The following is a 24,406-nucleotide window of genomic DNA, read 5'->3' on the forward strand; positions in this document are numbered from 1 at the left end:
TGGGTCTCTGCTCTGATCGTATCATTCGTTCCCTCTCATTCTTCCTTTTCTCCCACATGCCATGTCAATCCCATGCACCTCATCCTCCACCTCCTGTGGCTGGAGTCCAGGCCACTTCTCTTGGCCTGTTCCCACTTGCCAAAGCCCAATCCTTCACCTAGCACTCGGAAGGGATGTCCCGTTCCCGTTTCCTTCCTGGGCTGCTCACCTCTATCTACTTGTTACTCAGGGCCAGAGCCCTCCCCGGCCAGCCTGGCTCAGCACACCATCCCCAACAGACCTGAGAGCTGCGGCTGCCCCTACGAACACTCACCATCGCGCCTGGCCACTAGTCTACGCCTGGTTGGACCTGTTGCGCAGCCCAGACGATGCCCAGCCGTCTGAGATTTACCTCATCTGGTCCCCCCGACGGGGAGCTTTCAGAGAAACCTGCACTCCTTGCCCATCCTGGAGCTCCTCGGTCAGTGCTGGGGGCTGGGATGTTCCTCCTCTTCCTTGGGGTAGCGGCTGGAAGCGTGCGGTGCTACCTGCAATGCAAATTGCAGTGAGCTAATTGCAGCTGCGCAGAAAGGACCCGATGCTGTTGCTCTTGGTGACAACTGTCAGCACTGAGCGTGAAGAACACCACTGCTCTGAATACAGATGCAGCAAGAAGCCTGAAATATTAACCAGTGCTCTTACGTAGTCCCTAAACCGAGAGCGCACTAAACCTTCTCCTAAATACCCTTCTCGGCCAGCATCTTCTCATCATTTTACATCGCTAGAATTTGGAAAGCAGCCGCTCCCACCAGCGTTACGGAGACTGAAAAGCTGCATTCGCCCCTCTCTCCTTAAGTTGCTGCAGGATTGATCCTAAGAATGAATCTCCCCTTTGTTTATTACCGAGCCAGTAATGGCCAACATTTAAAGCCTCTTGCAAACGCTATATTGGTTCCTTACCTCCTGAAGCCTTTCTCCACCTGCCTGTGTAATTTTTCTGCCTCCAGCCAAAGGCAAACCATTTTTCATTGCTGTGCAGGCCCCGAATCTGTTGTCTCCAGCAGAAACAGCCTCCATTGACCAACCTGTTTCTACGCCTGGTGCCATGAAACAAAAACCTTGAAAGAGGAATGAAGTGTAACTGAGATGGTCCAAAGACTCCCTAGGTGGGTAGTACCCTTCATTTCCTGAGACTGCTAACAAACAACAGCATCCCAAACAACATCGGTGATCTCCTTGAGCAAAAATGCCCTCAGACAACCCGGGTTTTGCCAGTAATCACCATCCGCCTCCTGAGCACTCTTGCCTGGCAAAGGATTTGGTTACAGGAACGAGCTGCAGAAGGGAGGAGGAGGACACGCCTGCTCTTACGCCATAGGAAACATAGACTCATAGAATCATTTAGCTTGGAAAGGACCTTTAAGATTATCGAGTCCAATCGTTCACCTAATGCTGCCAAGTCCACCACTAAACCATGTCCCCAAGTGCCACATCTGCACATCTTTTAAATACCTCCAGGGATGGTGACTCAACCACTTCCCATAAGCCTGTTACAGTGCTTGACAACCCTTTTGGTCAGGAAATTGTTCTTAATATCCAATCTAAACCTCCCTTGGTGCAACTTGAGGCCATTTCCTCTTGTCCTATCGCTTGTTACTTGGGAAAAAGAGACCTGGCTCCCTGCAGCCCTGGCTTCCCTCTGACAAGACCTGCCACGTATTCCTGCATCAGCGACAGGCGTCTGGACCCCGCAAATGCTCACCATGTGGAGGTGGCGTAAAGCACAGGGCGTTCAGGCAGCAAGCTAAGATGAACAGTCCTGTTCTAATGCCTGGATTCCACCAGTTTTTAAAAGTTTTGCTTAGGGAAAAAAACCCCCCAACCAAAAAACCAACCCAAACTCCTCCATCGTTCTACTTAGCAATCTGTTACATACCCAGACCCCAGGTCCCTGCCCATGGCTCCTCTGCTAGGCAGCTCTGCCTGGGGATGAGGTTTCGTTTGCCCGCAGCCACATTTTCTCACTCTGTGGCAAGTGAGGAGGCCCTGCAGACTGCCCTGGACTTGGGCAGCCTACCCTGCTGCGGTTGTTCATTCCCCACTTACCTTGTCCTGGAGGACCCAGCCTTGCCTCTGGAGAGCACGAGCAGAGACAGGTGATGCAGAGAGCAGGGAATCCCTGAAAGAGAAAGCTTTAGCTCCACTGACTACATGGGAGACCTACCCGGTCGCATGGAGACTCTCAGAAGGCAGTAGGACATACCAAGAAGAAAATATCTGTGCCAGGATGTCAGGAGTTAGCTGGGTGTGCAACAAGATCCCGGACTGCATTCCTGCATTGACCAAAGGCAGGTGTTTGCTGTGAAAGTCCAACTCTCCCTTACAGCCCTGAGCACGGTCACCTGCGATGAGCACCAGCAAGAGTTGCACTGGGGGACTGGTGTCTGCTCCAAAGCCTCAGCAGTTGTACGACATTCACACCAAGACACGAGCCTGGTTTTCCTGCCGTGCCTCGTGTGGCGTTGCTACCTACGCGCCTTCCTTTCCCACCAGAGCTCGGATTTGGCAGCAGGTCGGGTCCGACCCTGCAGCCTTTGGGCACGACTGGTTTAGCAAAGCCGGCAAAGCCGGAGCAGCCCTGCCCTCGCCAGGAATGCCACCTCCCTCCCCAGGGCTAGCGAGGGAAGACGACCCAGCCAAGCCCTTCCCGGAGCCAGGGGAGGGAAGCGAGGTTCAAGACTGGTTAATGAGATCGTGTACCATCTGCCGGGCTCGCCGTCTCCAAGCAACTGGCCTTCGTGCTTCAGACACAAACCGCGGTGCTCCCGCTCTCCCCTCCGCGTTTTGCGGCTTGCTTCCCTCCTCCTTTGTGGCTCTTGTTCTTCTCGCGCTGAAAGCGACTTGGACCTTACCACCAGCAGCCTGAAAGCCGCCACCTTCCAGATAACAAACGGTGCCAGTAGCCTTGACGCTGACTTTTAATTTCAACCCAGATGGCTGGAAGTTTGGTCGATAAAGACAAAGCACGTCAGTGAAGGAGACTTTTGTACCACATTCAGCTCGGTACTGCTTTGCGTTTGGATTAGCATTTTAAATCGTTCAAAGGTGTCGGTGACTGACAATTAAGTGGATTTGAACCTGGTTTACAAACAGGTCTCGAAAGGTATTTTCACTTGGGAAACGGTGATGGAATGACTGTTCCCTGGAAGGTTGTGTGGGGATTGGCTCTTGATGCTAAGGCCTTTCATTCTATCTTTTAAAAGGGTGATTGGGATGAAACTATAAAAGTCCCAGCAATAACGTTTGCAGGAATTATAATGGGAGGGAGTGATGGATAAACTGGACAACTGCAGCCTCCACACAGAAAAGTGAGGGTGATCCTCAGGTAAAGAGACAGAGAGGCACCGGCTGCAAGATGGTCTCTAAGTGCCTTTATTTGACACTGGGGAGACCGTCGTAGGAAACCTCTGGCTGGTTTTGGTACCCACTGCTTAAGGAGTGTGTAAAAAACAGCCACAGAGGAGATAGATATAATTGAAAGGATTAGAAAGATGGGAAGGAGCTGAAGAGCCCCTTCCAGTCAGGTTAGCAAGAAGTTCGGAGGTGACTGGGTCCTGGTCAAGGGCCTCTGACATTCAGAAGAGAGACCCGAGACTGGAGCAGGGGGTTCCTGTGCAAAGACAGCGCAGAAAGAGAGCCCACAGCTCGCGTCCGCGGCGAGAGGAGTTCAGGAGAGACAGGAGACCCCAGTGCATGCGGATCTAGAAAAGTGCCCAAGGATAATTAACCCCTCCTCCCCAATTACTGAGGACTGTGATGAACTCCCCATCAGCAGTGAACTTTAAATCAACCAACTCACCTAGCGAGGTGCCGTACAGGTAGCGATGCCTTTGCAGATGGAACCGGCCACCCTTAATGCCGGGGGCCGGACCGGTGGAGCAGAGCAGCCCTGGTCTCGGCACACGAGTTAGATGCAGCCCGAACCCCGGTGACGTTGGGGGACCGACGTTAAGTGAAGGGACAGCAGCCGGTCGCCCGTGTTGCTTCCCAGCTTCCCAGGCCCTGTCCCGGTACCTGCTGGAGCGGCAGAGGCCGAACAAAACAAGACCCCATCAGTGAGCCGGGGTGGGCTGGCACCCGCTTCGAGGGGTGTAGCTTCAGCACCCAAGAAGGGCGAGAACAGCCCCCAAAACAGCTCAGTCTGGGGAAACCGGCGCGTCGCAGCAAGGCGGGTGGGAGTCGGAGGGAGCCCGACGCAAGACTTACAGCGCGGACCCATCAAGGGCATCAACCGTCCCGTTGGCGCCGGCTGCCTGGTCCGGGGAGCGGGGGATGCCTCGGCTCTGCAGCAAGCGCCACGCTTCACCCGCTCAGACCTTTTAACGCACCGACCGGTTTGGTACCCGCAGCCTCTTCTCCAGTCTCCAGCTGAATTTGGGCACAGGCGGCCTTTCTCCTAAACCGAGGTCTCTCCCTGAGCAGCCTCGGGGACAACCCTTCCCACCCAGCTCCCACCTCTCCTGGAGCGGCTCCGGAGCGGAGGCTCCAGCCCGGAGGAGCCCAGCAGAGGAGGTTTCACGGGGACGACCGCGGCTCGTGGCACACGAACAAACCAAAAGGACCCTCTTTGCAATATAAATTTGTTTTTATTGAAGCAGCAGTCACATGACCTCGCATCTAGCCTTTAGGATAGCGACAGAATGGATTCGGCCAGGTCAGCCAGCCCAAAAAAGGATTTTTATTTTTTTTTTTTCTTTTTTCTTTTGCGCTAATAGACATGTCATGTTTAATACATACATTATCCAGTACCGGAAACCCAACTCAGAGATAGCTACGTGCTGATTTGCTGGAGGAACGGTCCACTGGACGTGGTCTCGACAAACTTTACAGATCACCACCAAATAACATTACTAATGGGATCAAATGATAAAAAAAAACCAAAAACAAACCCAAACAACCATGAGTGCAGGATTCATCAAAGCCAGCAGTTTACACAGGTTCTTAAGTTCGTATCTATAGGTGGACGGTAAAGGAAGATTGCTTGGTTTTAATTTGAAATATTTATGTCCCAGGGTTCCTCTCTCCATCAAATCAAACGGTATCATAGACAAGCTGGCATCTCTTGAAAAATAGCATGGAATAACACAGCTCATTTAAGAAAACATGCTTATTTCTTGTGGTTTTTCTTTTAATTATTATTACAAAGATTCACGTCCACCTATTCTTGCGGAGTGGAAAGAGGCATGAGGGTGAGGAACAAGGGGTGGAGAAGGGAGAGAGGAGGAGGAAAGAAAGGGGCAAGTTTTTGAAATAAAGACCACACACTTGGTATTTTTTAAATTTCATTTCCAGGCTAACCTACTTTTTATTTAATGCAAATTACAGTACCAGTTAACTATTTCCGAACCGAGTCACACAGAACAAAACGTATTTACAAGGGGAATGGGGCGGGGGAAATAATAAAACATTAAGCATACTTTCCACAAAAAAAGTTTATATTTAAAATGAAAAACAAAAAAAAATCAGTCACAGAGGCATTCAAGTAGTAATAATGTTATACAGGTTTTGCTTTTCCTTTAAATCAAGACAGATTTGCACAAGTGTATGCAATAGTTTGTATACAACCCACAGTCCTTAATATATATATATATTTTTAGATTTCTGTTTTTAAGATGGAAGTGGTCACGCTAATTGGTGTGTACAGGCCCAAGTGATCCATCAGCAACACATTAATGAACGCAAATTTTACAGGCAAGCAAATTATATATATATAAATATATTTTATATATATATATATTAAAAATAAATTGAGAAAGACCAACACAAGGAAGCTACTTTTCTCGAGCTAACCCCTTAGGTACTGTTTTCCTTTCCTGTCGTTTTGCCGTTATTGCAGTGTTGCAAAACGAAGCCAACTACGACCAGAACCGGCTGAGAGCCCCGTGGAAATCAGCTGCCACCCCAGGGGTACCCGCTGGCAGTCTCCGAAAGGCAGAGCCCGGACCGAATACCCTACTGTGCTTTTCCTCATCGGCTTTTCCTTTTTCTCCGCGGTGGCTGAGGTTCCTAGTACAGGAGTACGAGTCTGACAGGCTGCTTGACTTCTACAAGTACTGAAAACCGGGGGGAAATTTTAAGTTGCGAGTCGCAGGCACCTGCCGTTATTTTAGGTAAAGCTTGGCTTCGAAATAAGGGGACAAAGTGTTCGGGGATCTTCTACCAGCCAATTTTTTTTTTCGGGTTTTTTTTTTTTTTTTTTTTTTTTTTTTTTTTTTTCCCTAGCAAGGTAGATAAGTTTAACATTAAAGAACACCAGCATCTTGATCGGGTGTCCGTGGGGGGAGACAGACTGCGATCCAGTCCGGCTCAGAGACCCACGCCAAGGCAGGGCTGACGTAAAGGACAGATCAAGACCAGACTGGGTTAAAAAACAAGCCTGAAAGAGAGTAAAAGAAGAGAGGGACAGCTCTGAGCGGACTGTCACCAACAGCTTGGCATCACTGACCTTCGTGTCATCAGAAAGAAAGTGCAGCCTCTGCTTCACTGGAATGAACACGAGATGCTTCGAAATAAAACAGCAACCTTTGGTTTGGTAAAGAGTTAAGTGTTTTCCCATTCAAGACAATCTTAGGTGGAATACTAACAAGGTAGTAAAACACAAGCAAACTAGTTTTAGAAACAAGGCCTTCGTGCTGGGCACAAGAAATCAAGAGTCATGTTAAACTTATCATCTCAAGAAAACAAAAGTGACTTTGGGGAACGGTGTGGGAAAAAAAAATAGAAGAAAGGCAACAGAAAGTCCCCCCGGCAGAAAAAAAACCACCGCGGACTCCTACAGCGCAGCATCCCTGGGGGGTGCGGGGGGTTTCCCTCCCCGGGGGTCCTTTCTGCTCCCCGGGGCCCGACCGCTGCCCCCGGCACAGCCGCAGGGAGGGTGGAAAGGCCGAGCCTCGGGGAAGGCGCTGCTGCTGCTGCCACCCAGCCGACTTCTGGGTGCAGGATTTTGGGGGGGGGAGGGGGGGGGGAAGAGACGAGCAAAGTCTAAACGAGCTGCTAGGGCAAGTGTCCAAACGAAACCGGTCGCTGCTAGCGGGAGGAGGAGAGGGCAGGGTGGGCAACTTGGGAGAGATCCAGAACAAAGCCACGGCTCCAATGAAATGAGTGACGGCGGAGACGGTTTCCTTTCGTTCCGCTACTGATCAGGGTATCACCGAAACCTTACAGCACTCAAAGAGTTAGAAAGCAGGGGGTGGGGAGCAAAGATGCGGGTTTGGGGTGGGAGGCATTGTTAATAAAGGAGGGGGAGGGAAGAAAAAAAAAGAAAAAAAAAAGGGAAATAAAATTCAAAAAATCATGGAAGCGAAGGCACTCCAAACTATATAGATACACTATACATCGCTAGAGTTATTGTTACAATAATACAGGCCGGTACCTACTGTACAGAGTTAAAACTATATGGCTTTAAAAAGCTCGTCTACATTTTGTCTGATTATTAAACAGAATCACTGCCCTGAACGGTAACTTTTTGCTCATTAATAACAGTTCCTGGGTCCACATATTTACATACAAAACAATAAAACTCAAAATTCAAAAACAACCAAAAATAATAATGTACAAGCTTGAATTTGGTGAGGAGCTTTGTTTTTTTTTTTTGTTGTTGGTTTTTTTTTGTTTTTTTTTTCTTATTTACAAAAAAGGTTATTCAAAGACCTGGATCTAACTTGTATAAAAGAGTGTGTGATCCTGCCATGATCCTTGAAAAAAAGAAATAAAACCAGAGGGGTGCCCCCAACCCTCCCCCCAGCCTAACACACACACACACACGCACACATGCACACACACACAAGACACACAGAGACGCCGGCACAGTCACGAAACCAGAGAGAAAAGCTCTTAACTCCCCTCCACCAGTCTGAAGCAAAAAGATAAAACAAAAAAGAAGAAAAGCCACATTTCCTGGCACAAGCAGCAATTTTTCTTCATTATTTTTATTACTTTTTTTTTTTTTAAAGACTCGGTAATTTACTGCCTCCAAATAACAGCGTCTGTGGCTGATGCTTCAGCAGTCTCGCCTATACAGCAGATCCATACCCTGCCACTGTCCTACTTTTTGAGTTTCCTGCATCTATTTGGATCACTGGGTCAACCAAGCTCCTGCACTTACCTTCCGGGACACCGACTAGCCGAGCTCTCGCGTTAAGATGCTCTTCAACCCTTTCTATTAAGTTGCAGGTAATGATTTGGAAAGCCTTCCGTTTCTAAACGTGGGCGTGCTTTCCTTTGCGGCCAGCCAGAATTTAATGACAGCTAAAAAGCTTTAAAACCTTTTTTTTGTTTTGTTTTGTTTGTGTGCCCAACAGCAAATCGCCACAGGACTGATGAAAACATGAGGGTTTTATCGGTTTCACGGTAGGTGGTCACTCACCTCTTGAAACAGCTCCTGCCTCCCTGAACCCTCCCCGAGTGTCAGGCAGGAGAGAGAGGGCAGGGCTTTTGTCAGCTCCAGGGCTGCTAAGAGACAGTTTTCAAAAAAAAAAAAAAAAAAATCTCCCATGTCAACAGCATAAAAGGTACAAGAGGAAACACACCGAGCTCGTGAGCAAAACCCCTGCCGCCCCCGCGGCTGCCGAGCTTGCCGAAGCCGCCACTGCCGGCAACCGCCGGGCCACGCGAAGGTCCGCGCGTTCCCGAAAAGCAACCGCTTGCCTGAGAGATCCGCAGGTCAAATAACAGCTCGATAAGCACCAAAGGCGACTACGGTTTCTCTGAAGGAGGATAAGGGTGCAGCGGACACCAACCGCAAGCCTACGACAAGATCGGGTCTCCAAAAGTCTCGTTTCTACGCCGCGGCTGCGTCCGGCCGCTCACCTGACCCTTTCCCGAGGAATATTGCTTTGACTTCAGGAAAAAGAGACGTGGATGCTCACGCCACGCGCCGTCGCAGGGAGGAAACCCGGACCCTGAACAGATGGACTAGAACAAGCATTCACCTCACGCTTCAGTCAGACTGTTTCGAGATCGTAGACAAAATAAAAAAAGCAGTATTGTATCTATGTATACATGTATATATTTATATAATATATATACACACACACTCATATATAGCCAGCTTTCCTACAAGTCAGCAGGTACAAATTACTGTTGAGAGCACTCGGATGTGTATTTTATTAATATTCTACCAATGTAAAAACATAATGGCGACGTGGCAACGCGCATCAATAAATAGAGATCAAAAAAAGCAAGAGGTTAAAAAAGATGAAATTAAATACAGATTCTAGCTGTGGATTTAAAATCGAAACTATCGGAGAATGTGGCATCCTGCAAGTAAAAACTGCAGTTAAAAAAAATATTACAAAATAAACCAGTAGACTGTTACAGTTCACATTATAAACCCTGGTGTCCTTTTCCTGTACGCACCTTGCAAAAGGGAAGCCTGTTCAAATCGAGAGCCGGGGCGGGGCGGGAGGAGGAAGAAAAAAAAAAAAACAAACCCACCCAAAACCACCAAGTTTTCACAGTGGCCGCTTTCCAAAAAGTCCCTTAATGTCCCCGGCTGGGCCCCCGCCCCCTCCGAGGGTTTTGTTCGTCCGCTCTTCTCTGCTGAAGATGGGAGCCGACCCACCGACCGGCCGCCTCCGCCGGCCGTTTTGCCCTGCACCGGCCCGCGACGGGGGGCAGGAGCTCCGGCTGGGCAAAGGAGCTGCTTCGGTAAAGCTAACCGCTCGTGTTCGTGCATGTGTGTGTATTATATTATATATAACCCACTGGGGTAAGACTTTTCCCGTAATGAAGCTGCAGGTTTCTTCATCGCTAGCACTGATTTTTTAGAATGGAAGGCTTCCACTAGCGGTTCAAGCCTTAGACACACGGCAAACCCTCCCCCCCCCACCCCCGGCAACCTATTTTCCTACCACGTCGCCTGCTCCCCATACCGAGCCGGGGCAGTTCTTCAGACAACCTGGGATATGGATTCACTGACAAGAAACGCTGAGCTCTGTTGAATGACCCCTGCTAAGCTCCCGACCAAATTCAAGCTGTGCACTACATCAAAGTCCGAAACTTCACTTAAAAAGAAAAGAAAAAAAGAGGTTAAAAAAAAAACACAAAAAAACCCGAACTTCAGCAGAGAATGAGGTTTGGGGTTTTGTTTTGTTTTTTTTCCTTCTTTCTGTTGTGGGAGGGGGGCATGAGGCAAGAGTCCTGGTTCTGAAGTACACAACAGCAAACTTCCAACATGAAGAGATTGTCGAGGGGAGAGACATTGGTGTGTTGTATTGCTCCGCTTTCCCTCCTCCCCCCACCTAGTCCCCTGCCCCGGACACCCTGCAGAGTGAGAATACAATGAAACTGGTTTGTATTTATAGATATTTTACAAGGTTAAATAAGAACAACAATAATAATAATAAAAAATTGAACACTAAAATGAACAGGTTGGTTGGTTTGTTGGTTTTTTTTGTTGGTTTTTTTTTTTTTTCCTCTTTTTAATTTTCTTTCCAAATGTGACCAGTGTTGCTGAGCAAGACTCAAATTACTGGTGATTTTTCCTGTGCAGCTGGCTGCTTGGTACCGGTTCAGGTGGAGTTGGAGGCTGATGCTGTAGCTACACTATTGGTCTGAACTCGTTCTCCTGCGTTAACATCTGCAGCAAACGACAGGCGAGAGGAAGGGAAGAGAGAAAAAACAACCAGTATTACCTCCAAAATACAGACACATTTAGAACAACAGCTAGGACATTCTCCGCACAGGGAAACCCACGACTCCCACCGAGATGCCATTTGATTAGGATGCTCTTCCTGACTTCAGGGGGTGCAGATGGACCACTTCGGTCCGGGGAGAGGGTGGGAAGGGGGTCTTTAAGCAGGACAAAGGCAGCCTCGAGGGCAGAGGGTTGCAGGCCAGAATGCGAACACCCAGCTGGGCTCTGGATTTTGCAGGACGTAACATTGCCCGTGGTTACACTCCAGCAACTCTAACGACAAGACGAGGCACACTCGCGTCGCTAACGCATCAAGTATCTGCGGCTGCTACGAGGTTTCACGTTGGTGCTGAAGTTTCGTATCGTTAGCCTTCTTGTAACAAAGCTGCCTGTTAATTGTGTGAATGAGCGCAGACAATGAACGTGACAAGCCTGCTTCCCTGGCAGAAACAGCTTGTGTGTTAATGTGTAATTCATGCACTTGTTGCCTCAGAAAACATCTTCCAAGCCTACTGCTTTATTCTGTGTTGCTCAACCAAACAGTGGGATCTGCCACCCCCTGAACTGCTGAAGCAGACCAACGTCAAGGCCTGAAGCCAGTCATGAGGTTTACGGAAGCATACGACATCGTTAGAGGATCGGGTCTCTGCGGTAAATGGTCTCCAACACTTTGTCTTCCCTTCTCTGGGAGGGACAGTGCTCCGCAGAGAGACAAGTCATAGGATCACGGGCACATGTCAAAATGCATTCCAAGAAAACACAGTGTTTGCAAAGAAATACCAAAAGCAAATTCACTGTAACTGTGTTTTCAGAGGCCACATGCATCAGGTGTTTTCTCTAAAAAACCCTGTTCTTCCTATTAGAAGAGTTGTTAGGAAAAAAAAAAAGCATCAACTTCATCTGGAACCATCCTACATAGCATCTAATTAGCACGGTCACAAAAAGATAAGTGCATGAATGGTTAAACACATAAAATACTCAACACAATAAATACAAGATGGGAAAATGATATTAAGTGAGGTTTTCTGCAAGAGACCGTCATGCATTTCTCCCACTTAATTTAAGTAAGGTTAACTGCAAAGCTATCAATACTGCAACAGGAGGAAAAAAAAAAAAAAGAGAGGTATTATCTCAGTACAGAAGAGGGCAGACTGGGCAAACAGTGCATTCGAAAAAACACGGGGAAAAGGGCTCATAAAAATAAAGAATAGATTTACTGACCTCAGACTGAAGGACAGTATGACTAGCATAAATAATAGACATGACAAAATGCAACTGGTGGGCGGCGGGGATGCAATAATACTTCTCCAGCACAGAAGAGCTGGCGAGGCAACGCAGCCAGGCAATGCTCTACAGTCACCTGTGAACGAAACCCCTCTCCTCTCCTGCCAGGCTGACCTGACCATAGCTGGAAGTGCAGCCATGAGCAAAGGCAATGAAATGAATGAGAGTCTGGAGACGGGCAGCACTTGCTGAGTGACAAATTAAGTAACATACACAGACAACGGCAACAAAAATAGGAAATCAAATAGCAGCATCCAGGAATACAAGGGACAAGTGGGAAGAGAGGATGATGCCCATCTGAAAAGGAAATACTGCGACAAGTGTGAGGGAAGAAAGGGAAATCCTCGTGTGGGCAGAGGATGCAAGACAACTGCTCTGGGAGTTTCCCATTCCCTTTCCTCTCACCCCAAATTAATTGCAACCCCTCCCTCACAAAGGAATGACCACCATGACAAAAAAAAAAAAGCTCACACAATTATAGCACTAAGACAGCATGACAACAGTACCAGTGTTGTTTGGAAAGCTGGCCTTGCATGTGAGAGATGCCCTCCTACGTGGAGAATTTCCCCAAGGAGCAACTCCCAAATCCCACATGCATGCAGACCAACTATGACCACGGAAATCAAAAATGACCCAGCCAGACAGCTAATAGTTTCCACGTCCTAAACTCTCACTGTGCCTGTTCTAGTTTAATTTTCAGGTATGGATAAACTCCAGTTAACGCAACATCTGCCATGCCTGATGTGAGCAGTCCAGCTGGAGTCTGTACTGTTGGCAGAGGATTTCTCTGTATGTGTACAGAAAGTGCTTGTATTTCATTTGCTGAAATGCAATGTGCCTTTTGATCTATTCCTGAAGACAGCAGAGGCTGAAATAGTTATCATTACATTGCTACTGAGCAGAGATAAAAAAAAAAGAGGAGATGGAGCTACTTCATGTAACATATGCTCCTTTTCTATCATCACTCTAATGGGGGAGTTCCTGAGAAATATATGTGCCACATGTTAAAAAGGAAATAAACCAGGTGATGCAGCTCAAGACCATTTACATGGAGCTTTTCACAACAATATAGAGAAGTCCACCCAGGCTGGGACAGAGAGCAGAGCCTACTCAAGGCTGTACTGGCTCTGAACCTGCAAGAAAATGCAGTATTTTGACATTCCAGCTTGTTCTTTGACTCTGCATCAACAGAACATTTGGGGAACAAAGACAGGCTTGTTCCAGAATATCTTTGCTGAAGCACCAGAAGAAGAGCACAACTGGAGTATGAGGGTCTCGGGACATTCACCACTTCTCACCATGAGAAATCAGTATTTGGGCATAAGAGAAGAAAATCTAGGCCTTCAGTGATGCTGCTAAAACCTCTGCTTTGCAAAGCAGCCGCCTGTGCTGCTGTGGAGCGAAGCTAGGAGCTGACACGCAGCTTCCCGGTACGGGACAGATGACTACGCAGGAGGCTGCGGCTTGAGGTCAGGGCAGCCTCCTTGTCCTAAACCACCCCCCTGACACCTCTGCCTGGGCAGGCAAAGAAACCACATTAGGGCTTAAGTGTCAGCCGCTTCTTCCAAACAGAGGGCAAAAGTATCTCTCATCAACGTAGAGCACCTCCTCCAATTCAGCTTTTCCCTCTGAGGAATGCCTCGGCTCTCTTGCAGGGTACGTGGCACTCTGTAGGAACCTCCCGGAAAGGAGAGATGGGGCTACAGTTCAGAGAAGGACAGAGACGCCAGCTCAGTCTGAGAAAGCCCATTAGCACTAATGACAGCATTAGCTGGTTGGATCTGTAGTGATGACAGACCGTGCTGCTCATCTGCGAGGATACAGAAACGGAACTACCACCAGCCTGGGAGTCCTCACAGGAGAGCTGAGCAGACAAGCCAAGGAGGAGAAAAGCCCGGTTTTCCTATTGTGCCTGCCTACGGATGTCGAAATCCAGGGCTCAGAGCAAAACTGGCGAGCTTGAAACATGCAAGCTCTACTCCTCTATCATGGATTCACCCCAGTGCTGAGCTTGCAGAAGCCTGAGCAAATTGCTTGCCCCTCTTCTCCTGATCAAGGAATTGAAGTTTTCCAAAATTCTTTCAATGGGAATACCATAAATGTGCTAAATCTTATTTTATGGAACACTGTGGTCGTTTTCAACTGCCACACACTGGCAGGTAACACCAGCTCTAATCTGTTTTGTTGCCGAAAGTTCAGGCACACCATCGCATTTGGGATTACATGGGATCAACGCAGCAGGATGCCTAAGACGATGACCCCAGCATCCCTGCTGGCGCAACTTCCCCGCAGATGGCAATTACGCTCTTCCCATCTTAATGCTGACTAACGGAGGTAACTACCGCTGCTGGCTGTTCCAGGAAGAAAAACACGTAGTCACACAAGCAGATACGCATTTGGCTTGGTGTGCACGCTCCTCTCTCAGATGCTGTGGCTACACAGCTATGAAACCATCCTCCTCCTCTTCCTCCAGCTAGATCAAGTCAGCATCCGCACAAATAAAACTGCACTGGCGTTTTTAGTCAACGGCCACTATAATTCACAGAAAGCTAGCACACCGTTTCAAGCAGGAGCCAATAACTCCCACCTTCCTTTTCCTCCACTTTGCTTTAGACATGCCACTAATATCACAGAGAATTTCTCACAAACATTTAGGTGAATTTACTAATGGTGGTGCAGCAAGGCTTCATACTCCCACTGCAAAGCCAGGTTCCATTAGTACAGCGAGTCCAGCTTTATGCCTCAAGACAAGAGGAAATTTACAACAAATAAATTTTTTAACACTCAAAAATTACTGACAGTAATTCCCGTGCACTTAAGAACATGATCCCAGGATTACTGCTGCATTGTGCTATCGAAATCATCACTGTGAATCTATCAGTTAACAAAAATTACTTGTTTTGGATAACTTTTAAAAATGCAGGTGTGTCATATTGGTTAGCACAAGGGCTAGTATTGCTGGCTTGATGAAACCTGCACCGTTAATGTGGTATGTTGAAAAGCCAACCTTTCCATCTCTTAACACCACACCACTGCTAAGTCTCCTGGCAAACACTACTTTGCTAGACTTCAGACAAATAGATCTCATTTTTCTAGTTATTCTCTAACTATGACCCTGCCTTGGTGCACGATAAAAAGCAGTGCTCATCAAAAAGCTGGGATTTTGCCATGGCTGCATACCAACATGACAGCTATGGAAACGGAGTAACTGTCTGCAAGCAGGTAACAACCACCCACCTGGATTATCTGCAGTGATGAACGAGTACACTGCATTTCAATGTACGTGCACCTTTGCCTCAAGCCTATGGAGTAGGCAACTATGCTGGACGTAACAACGGACACTTGAACCTCAGTATCAGTTCTACTTGCTAGAGGGAGACAAGAGTTACATGTAACTGTAATTCACATTATTAGTGTGCAACTTGCTTTGCCCTTCGAATTAGCTTGAGAGCTACATTTTGTTGCATCATCACCACTCAAAAAAGTAGTTTCTGAACTTGTACTGCTTAGTCCCACAGGCAAACATTTTGCAGAAAAGCCTCCTGCCTATCGGGCTGCCCTGGGTTAGGTGGGAGAGTTGCTCCCATGCTGCGTTAGCAGCTACTGAAAAACTAGAAATTTACTGCTCTGGGATATGCAGGGGGTATAGGGAAAGAAGGGACCTCTCCACGAAAATCTCTTCCTAAGTGTAGCATCAGCATGCAAAGCACAGCAGATTAACATAACCTCATATAGGACCTAATCCTAAAAATCACAACCCTGATGAAATGCCCACCGCCTTCTGCAAGAACCCCATGTGAGTAAGAAGCTACCAACCAGCTGTGCTGCAGAAATCCAAAGCTGCAAGTTGCCCAATATTGAGCTTAATTTCACAATTTCTTTTCAAGCTGCAAGGATATTTTTTTGTGGGTTTGGGTTTTTCTGTTGTTGGTTTTTCCGGGGTTTTTTTTTTTTTTTTTTTGTATACTTCACATTTGAGACTCAGCCTAATGCATTTTCCCCTGACATGAAGTCTTGGAAAGTGCTGGGTGAAAACAGATTTCTTAACCCCATTTATTCCTCAAGACTTGTATCTTGGCAAAGAGAACTCCTAAAAAGGCATGAAAGGGATATTAAGCGAAACAATGTTTTTCAGAAGGGCTTAAAATAATTTTCCATGTTTTTATTTTGTAGTTTTTCAATCACTTTTACTACTTTCTGTGCTTTTTTTTCTCACTCATTGTTGAGCAACAGATGCACATAAAAGGGAAACAGAGAACATGACTATTTGCAAAATACTGCCAAGTGTATGAAACAAACATACTAAATTTGAAAATAGCAATTTTGCTTTTTCCTAAATTCAGAGCACATAAACTGTACCGGCTGTATCTTTTATCTACTGCTACTACGTTTTCAGAGAGAAGCCTCCTCTTTCAAACCCGGGTGCGTCTGTCTGTCCTGGAGTATGAAAATGCTTTCCATACAGCACTGGCTGGACCAAGCGCATCAGATACCAGGTAACCGTCCAGCACATCAACCTGCAAATGCTTTCCCGCATGTTTCAAGAATACCTTTTTAATTAGGGCTTCTCCTTATCAGCTATCCCACGCTGAGTAAGTCTCCTGCACCTCAAAAGGGGGTCACAGCCCTTGACAAGTCGGACTGACGCGTACGTGGGATACGTATGGAAACACACCCATTTTGCAGCCTGCCTCGCGTTGCCCAAGCCCCGAGACAGCCAACTGGTGTGCTGACTCAGCGCTGACTCAGCAGAAGAGTGCCATACGCTGAATCACCTCTGCCACATCCTGCAGCACCTGGGATTTTCTTTGGGAGTCTCCCGACTGATATTACCCGGCTTTTAAGCTTTCAGTGGAAACAGAATACAATATGGAGTGGCTACAGGCCAACAGCGAGCTTTTAAAAGGTTTCTGACAGAAGCTTGAGTAAGAGCGCGAGAGGCAAAAAAGAAATTCACTCAGCGCTGGCCAAAACCCAAAAGCATCTGCCTGGCGCCCGAAGGTGACACAAGCAAACTCGGTAAGAAGCAACTGCAACTACTCAGATGAGGCAGTGAGCATGCTGACTGAACTCCCTAACTAGACTTTTAAGTGCTAATGCCTTTGGGGAAAAAATCCTCTCCATCCACGCTCCACGGAGGCCACGTGTACTGAGCTAGCTGTTTCTTCTCTTCCTAGGCATCACAAACTCATGCTTCCAACTCGGTAATCATTTCAGACTGGCTGAGCGCTCAGAAATTAGGTGCAAACCAATCCACAAGGATTGCTAAAAACCAGGTGGGATAGTGATTTTTTTTAAATTATGGAAGTCTGAATGAGAAGGACCAGACTAAACAGTCAAATGCAGCGTTTAAGTGCCCTGGGTTAGGATTTGGGTTGGTGACCACAGCCAGCACCCGAACGACCACCTACCAAGACCGAGATTCTGGCGATGCTGGATCGAGCCCTTCCTCCCCGTTCACCCCGAGGGCTGAGGCGGCTCGCGAGCCTCAGCGGAGGGAAGGTGCCTGGGCAGGGGGAGCGAGGGTGGGGGGGAGGCAGGCAGTTGCATGTTCTCACCTGAGGCCGCTGTAGCGTTTGTAGGGGTTGAAGCAGCTGCTTGGTTCCGGGCATGAGCAGGGATGAGGATCGAAGCCAGAGATGGGTTACTTGACAGTTCTGGAGGGGAGGTGGAACAAACAGAGTTAGCTCATCGTCCACGAAGAGCCCCGCGTGCAGGCTCAGCTCCTTGGGTTTCCCCCCGTAACGGCAACCTCAGGTGAAACGCATGCCCTTACAGCCAAAGGTCACGTTACGTTTTCTTCTTGGCTGACCAGCGAGGGGAAACCACAGTGATATTCGGCAAGGCAGTCTCCAGAGCCAGAGTGTCAAAACTACATGTAGTGGTGCATGGGAATTATTTCCTAGAGAAAGACAGCATCTTGGGAGTTAGCAAAGAACCAGCCAAGCCTGTTGCTTATCAACGGCCTGAAAACGCTGTTACCTTCCGAGCGCTGGAAGGGTTCCCTTCACAAACCCACTTGCAATCAGTCTCAAGGAGAAGCCTGATAACAGTGGTGCTGCTTTGGGCACTGGTTCAGCAAGCAAGCAGCTGCAACAGTTGCTCCAAGAGCTTCAGGGATTTAGTTCTTTGGCTCACTCAAGCATCACTTTCTCAAGGACCCAGGAACCCAAGACCAAGCTCTCACAGCAGCCTCCTTGGGCGATGCCGAGAAGAGCTGACGTCTCCTTTAAAAGCACGGGGAAAGGCAAGGGGAATTGGTCTGCTGGGCAATTTAAATGGACAACAAAATGATGCAACCACTCTTTCTGAAGACATTAAGCAAGGAAAAAATAGTCATGTCTTTTAGGCTACAAACCTAATATAGCTTCGATGTGTATCAGAATGAGAAATAGGCATCTTACAGCCACAACTGTGGGAGGATTAAGGGCGACACATTGCCAACAAATGACAATCTTCTGGCACCCTTTCAACAGCATCTAGTGCCTCACAGAAGGTGGGACTGAGCCGAGACAAGACAGGTCCTGTTTGTTTCAGAAACAGGAGTGACTGGCTGTCTCTTGAGAAAGCAATATCCGGTGAAAAAGATGTTAACAGTCACCTCGCGGAAGGAGACTGATGACTTTTGGAGCTCCAGGAGGTCATCTGGAGGAGAAACGAGAATAGACAGCTTTTTACGTAAGACCTCCAGATGGCAAGGGCTCTACAGAAACCCATCCAAATCATGCCATGGGTTCAGTAAGGGGGTTTTGTACACAGTCTTAAGTTATTTGGGCTCATTTTTAAGAGCCTATTGCTTTTCTTTAACGCAAGCTTTAAACTTAGGGCCTAAAGGGATCAGTAGTCTACTTGGCAATTTTTTTTTTCCTCCATTAAGTTACACTAAGTTTCTTTACTGCTGGGAGGGCAAGGTGCAGAAGACTCTCACCTCCTTCCAAGCCTCTTATTACTACACATTTTGAGACTGTGTTTCAGCACTTATGAACACAAGCTCCAGTCTACAACCAAACCAAAGTTGCTACCTTACCTGCAAGCCATCCAGCCTATCCTGTGATACTCCATTCAGGTCTAAGCAGACCTAGCTAGTCCTTCTAGAAAGCCTCAACACTCACAGCATTTGTACAAATACTAATCCTCAAATTCACGTGGAAATAATTCAGAATTCATACATTCATAATAGAATTCAGAATTCATAAGTCTCCATTTTAAATGGAAAAATAAACTGAAGAAACATGAATCCTCAAGTGTCAAAGCTGAACACAAATGATAAACCTATACTTTAATACTACCTTGGGTATTAGCTGCTGCGTGCTAGAAAATGTTGCTCCTTTAGTATTTTTTCCAAATCTGTTTCTCAAATCTGTTATTACTGGGAATCTGCTGTTTACCTTGCTCTTTCTGTCATCCCCGCGTTATTTTCTGCTCATCACTGGCAGCAATATGGGGCTGTGACCCAAACAAAAGCAGAGCTAAAATGTCAAAGAACCCAAAAGACATTTGCTACCTTCTGGTGCTAAGTGGTGCCTTGAGGATGCAGCTATAGACTGCCTGCATCGCTGCAGCCAAAGAGCCTGCTGATCCAACAGAACAACACCCTCGCAATGGCACTTCGACCCCATTCTCTTTCCTCCCATACGTTCATCTAATGCCATCGAAACACCTCCTTTTGCAGCACCAGTTAGGGCAAATATACTGGGGTTTTTTTTGTTTTGTTTTCAAGGCAAGTGCAACCATTTCTCTGAAGCTACCTTAAAGAACCTGCATAGAGACTAGAAGGCTGATCTCGTTCTCTTCTTCTCAAACCCCACATTATCTTTCTTGGTATGAAGTTCCTTAAACTCAGCATGCTCTGAATGTCTTGACACTTCACTTAGAGAGGTAGGTCAATTCAGACAAGAAATAACCAAAGTAAATTAAACTCTTTTGGCTGAAGTTTAATAGCAGCTTTGCTTGAGAACTTGTTTGAATTCTTCTTCTACTGTATTTTTGCAGTCATCCCATCTATAAGGATGAGACATGTCAATACCAAGGAAAAAGCTTGACCTGTGGTATCTGCAGTCCACAAAGTATTGAGAACCTCTGTTCTCAGCAATTTCAAACACAGTATTTGGACAAGCTGTTGACTGTAGCCTGCTTATCTAAATCAAACTTGCAATACAAGGTTGGGTTAATTACAACCAATACTACTGCAAGAAGGTATTGTGATCAAGGCAATCCAGACAAAGTTTTCAATACTGTGATGTGAACAGAGCAGCTATCCCAATTCATTAATGAGACCCAACTCCCATTCACATCAGTTGGGAGAACACCTTTGGCTTTCTCCTGACCTAATCATGCCTTTTGCAGCCAGTTTACATCTCCAATAAGGAGCAGGAATGACAATGTCCAGTTTTACTAGACTACCAGGTCATCTTCATTCCCCAAGCACAAGAAAATGCTGGTGCTGGGAAACAGTGCAGTGCTGTTTTTCAGTATCCTTACATTTGATATATCAACACTTCCAGAACCCCCTGGAAAAATTAGTCTTGTATCATGTTTGCTTTGTCACAATAACAAACTTTCCATGTAACTCAAGTTGTTCCAGCGGTTTCTCCTCAACCTAGAAAAGTGCTGGAAGCAGCACAAGTTTCATCATTTTCCTTTCTTTCCCCCTCCACAGGCCCTGAGCAGAAATACTCTGTCTAAAAAAAACCTAGATGGCACTCAAATGGTCACACTAAGGATTTCCAGTCACATTGAAACAGTCTGGTAAGAAATGAAGGGGGGTTTGTATTTATTTACATATATATAAAAATATTTTTTAAAGGTCACAAGCCAGACTAATTTAAAAAAAAACAAACAAAGAAAAAACCAAAACACAACCACCCCCCCACTTAGCATATAACATTTGTTTAATACTAAGAGAAACTTACAGGCAAGACGTTAAGAATTACCAGATAAAGCTCTCTTGGACAGATCTCATCTCTACAGTAAACTAAGAACCTACATGCCCCACAACTACTGCTGGAAGCCAAAGACCATGATCTTTATCTTCCATATACTCTCACTACTTTTTTTCTAAAGTCTATCTGAGCACCATCAGTGCGCAGATCAGCAGATTTGGTATGACGCTTAGGTTCTTTCTGAAAATCAATCCAATGTATTAATGGTCAGATTTATGTTGTTTTTTCTAACCGTTTTGCCTTCAAGCCTTCTGCAGCCACCTCCTACTTCATGGGTATCAGGCAACTGGATATAGCCAAACAAAACACTACTTCTAAAACTTAATATTGTCTGTTGAAAACAAATGCTGTTCAAAACAAAAGGATGTATTTTGTTACTTTTTAAATTACCACAGATGACTTAATGTGAGTCATCATTTGATTTCCAATGACCTGATCTATTTCCCAGCTGAGATTTCTGCTCTGGACTAGCCAATTTGACGGGACCTCGCACAGCCTGGCTAAAGAGCCATGACTGCAAAGTGGTCGCAGGAGGAGCAAAAGCTTCTTGTGCATCTTGAGGTCGTAATCAGGACTGCTGCTACATGAGACTCACTGCTGCACATGTATTTATTACAAAGGCATTAAAATCACTGCGCTAAGAAATGTATTTATTTAAAAAAAACTCCAGTTATTTTTTTGAGTGTGGTTGGTCACCTACAACAGAGCTTATCTGGAAATGCATTAATGACCAGCCTCTGTCCTGCCTTCCCTTTTTAGATGGTAAAACTGGCACCTGCCAATGGCAGAAACCTGCTTTTTTGAATCTTAAGGAATTGCTCCACTGAAGCTGATTTCTCTTGCCATTTCCATGAGTCGCTGTGCAAGGGGAGAGCACATCAGCTCCTCAGGATGGCAAAAGAGGAACTTTAAATTTGCTTCAGCATTAGGGTAGGTTACCCAGACGTTTCCACACTGCCTGGAGGGAAACCGGGGATACATTCCCAACACATACATTTATTTTTCCCCTGAGGATTTTTAAAAAGACTCTCTATAAAGCTTTCCAATCCTTTCTAAAATCCTTGTTTCCATGTAGTAGATAGCCCCAATCTTAACTTCATTAAGAAACAATAAGAAATACTTTCAAAAAGAACAGGGGTGAAGCTGTATTAAGATACTGAAGATGGCCTTAGAGTGGGAAGAAAAGGCAATTCCCAAGTACTGCAACAAGGAAGGACCTGTAATATGACTACTATATTCATAACAACAGGTGCAGAAATCAGCACAGAGGACAGTGACCTGGAAGCACAAGCTATTTTCTTGAACACTTTAAGGTGTCCATGCTTCAGAAATGTTTCAGTATATTCAATATATGTACCTCTGCAAAGCAGCCACTCAAAGCAAGTTAAAAGTTTATTTCCAGGCAGCTTAAAATACTCCTTTGTACAGACACAAAGCTTTTTGGCCCCCCCCCCCCCCCCCCCCCCCCTTTTTTTTTTTTTTTTTTTTTTTAATAAAAGGGCTCCACATGTTGAAGGAGAGGGCTCTGTTTCACATTTTGGCAGATGGGCACTGCATGCACTGAAGGGTTTGAAAAATTACGTTAATGCTAACCGAGCCAAAACGTGTTTCAGACTTTCAACAGAAAATGCACACAGATCTATTCTTGCTCAAAGGGTGAGAATTGGCAGCTAATCACTTAAAAAACAAAAGTGCTCCAAAATTAATTACTAGCATATTTGTATGCCATACTTCTCACATTCTCTGTCTTGGCAGGCAAAACTGTTCTAGGGGGGGTATCAGTTTTACATTTCTGACTTCTGTGGAAAAAAATACATGAATGGTTTTAAAATTTGATACCAGTCTGGCTTCAAATAAAAAAGTTAGTTGTCCATCATTTTTACAGTTTCTAAATGACTGAGTCAATGTAATGCCAGATGAACTGTACAGCACATAAAATCTGGATGCTAAAGCCTCTGTATTTATCTCACATCCAGAACCAAAATGGGCAGCAACACTACAAACCTCCCTGCCAAACCTAACATGCATTACTCCTTGTTATGGCATTTCAGGTATGAAAGAGCAGGATCATCTCCAAAACAATAATCTAATCTCCATGGTCCACTGACTGTGATATTTCACACAAAGCCATCACCTGGATTGCAGACATAGAACTGGAAACGTAAGCCTTCTTGATGGGATCCAATAGTAACAACCCTTGGTACCCCGCACAAAATTTGCATCGAAGGCACCAGGCATCTGAAAATCCCGTAACCCATTTCTCCAAGTCCCTTTCCTCTCTTTTTGAAATGGACAGCAATAACTTTAGTCCCGCTCAAAGATTTTTACTTTTGAGGGAGTGACATGTACATTACAACGAACATTTATCCCAGTGCTTCTTCCTAAAGAAGGGACCTTTCAACGCTCACAGGCTACCTTGAGTGGTGAAATTGAAGAGTGCAGGTTTCTCTCGCCCATTTGGTAACTTGACATTTGGGTCCCGTAGTTCATCGAAGAAAGAGTGCGCACAGGCCTCCAAGGGAGTCAGGCGGGCAGTGGGGGTGTACTCCAACAGACGGCTACATAGCGCAATTGCTTCTGGTGGAGTGCGGGGCCGGAAGACCTAGGGAAAAAATAATAAAAAAAAAGGCAAGGAGAAACAGGTTGCCTGGGTATGTTTCTTTTCTTTGCTGACCAGAAGCAAGTCAGAGCAATTAAACCTCTCATGGCCCAACAAGCTGGAACAAACTTGTGGTTTGTGCTAATCAAAGTCCTCCAGTAAGTATGGGAAAATCCAGTTCCTGGGGTTGAGAAAGGGTTAATTGCAACATCTTGCACTAGAGTGAAGGTGCAATGCCAGCAAGAGACTTCATGAGAGCGCACTCAGGAAAACAACTTTAAGAATGAAGGAGAAACTCATTTGAAAATCATGATAAACACACACAGGTGCTACCAGCCATGCATATGAGGTGGAGTGAAGGTGGGGAGAAGGGTTCAAATGAGCAGGATTCACTGAATGTAAAAATAGAATAAGGCCCCGCTACGGTTTTGGGTTGGGTTTTTTTTTTTTGGCTAGTGAATGAAGTCTTACTAACGTGGACTTTTGCAGGCAGGCAGGTCAGATTGTTGCTATGGAGGCTGCTGTTCAACTTTGGAGAACAACAAGGAAAGCACGGGTGGGGTGCAGGAAACGTCTAGCTCTAATTTGCAAGTTACTCCTTCCGTGACCTTATTCTGGCAAGTCATTCCCATAAGTAAGTTTATTGGGGTAATTCCTGCACATTTGGTATTCGTAAGGACAGCTGAAAATTGTGTCAAGAGAACCAACTATTTGACTGTTACAGATTTTTACCTTGAGCGATTACAAAAAGGAGTTCTTCGCTGCAGCTTTCTTTTAAACCTCTAAGAACTGTTCTACCCACCGCTTGTCACACCCCTATCCTCCTTTCTCGTTACATCAAAAGCAAAGTATGAGTTAATCATGTACATGACCTGGATGGCCTCCTCAAGCACTTGTCTTTTGCTA

At 46.2% G+C, this 24,406-nt stretch overlaps 1 protein-coding gene across 3 annotated transcripts in view; it reads right to left on the reverse strand.

The window, feature by feature from the left end:
• Window positions 1-7,974: 7,974 nt before the first annotated feature.
• GSK3B (glycogen synthase kinase 3 beta) overlaps window positions 7,975-24,406 on the reverse strand; it is a 151,433-nt gene continuing 135,001 nt past the window's right edge. For 2 of the 3 annotated variants that reach the window (XM_010567462.1, XM_010567465.1), the window contains 3 exons: window positions 23,317-23,503; window positions 17,518-17,616; window positions 7,975-10,618 (listed from right to left, as the gene is read on the reverse strand). In XM_010567462.1, the coding sequence (XP_010565764.1) occupies window positions 10,551-10,618; window positions 17,518-17,616; window positions 23,317-23,503 (354 nt within the window). In that variant the 3' untranslated portion in view covers window positions 7,975-10,550. The remainder of the gene's footprint in view (window positions 10,619-17,517; window positions 17,617-23,316; window positions 23,504-24,406) is intronic. The other variant, XM_010567463.1, reaches the window with a different exon arrangement.

This window comes from Haliaeetus leucocephalus, unplaced genomic scaffold (assembly GCF_000737465.1).
Source record: "Haliaeetus leucocephalus isolate CR32 unplaced genomic scaffold, Haliaeetus_leucocephalus-4.0 Scaffold228, whole genome shotgun sequence".
In the NCBI taxonomy this organism is placed as follows: domain Eukaryota; kingdom Metazoa; phylum Chordata; class Aves; order Accipitriformes; family Accipitridae; genus Haliaeetus; species Haliaeetus leucocephalus.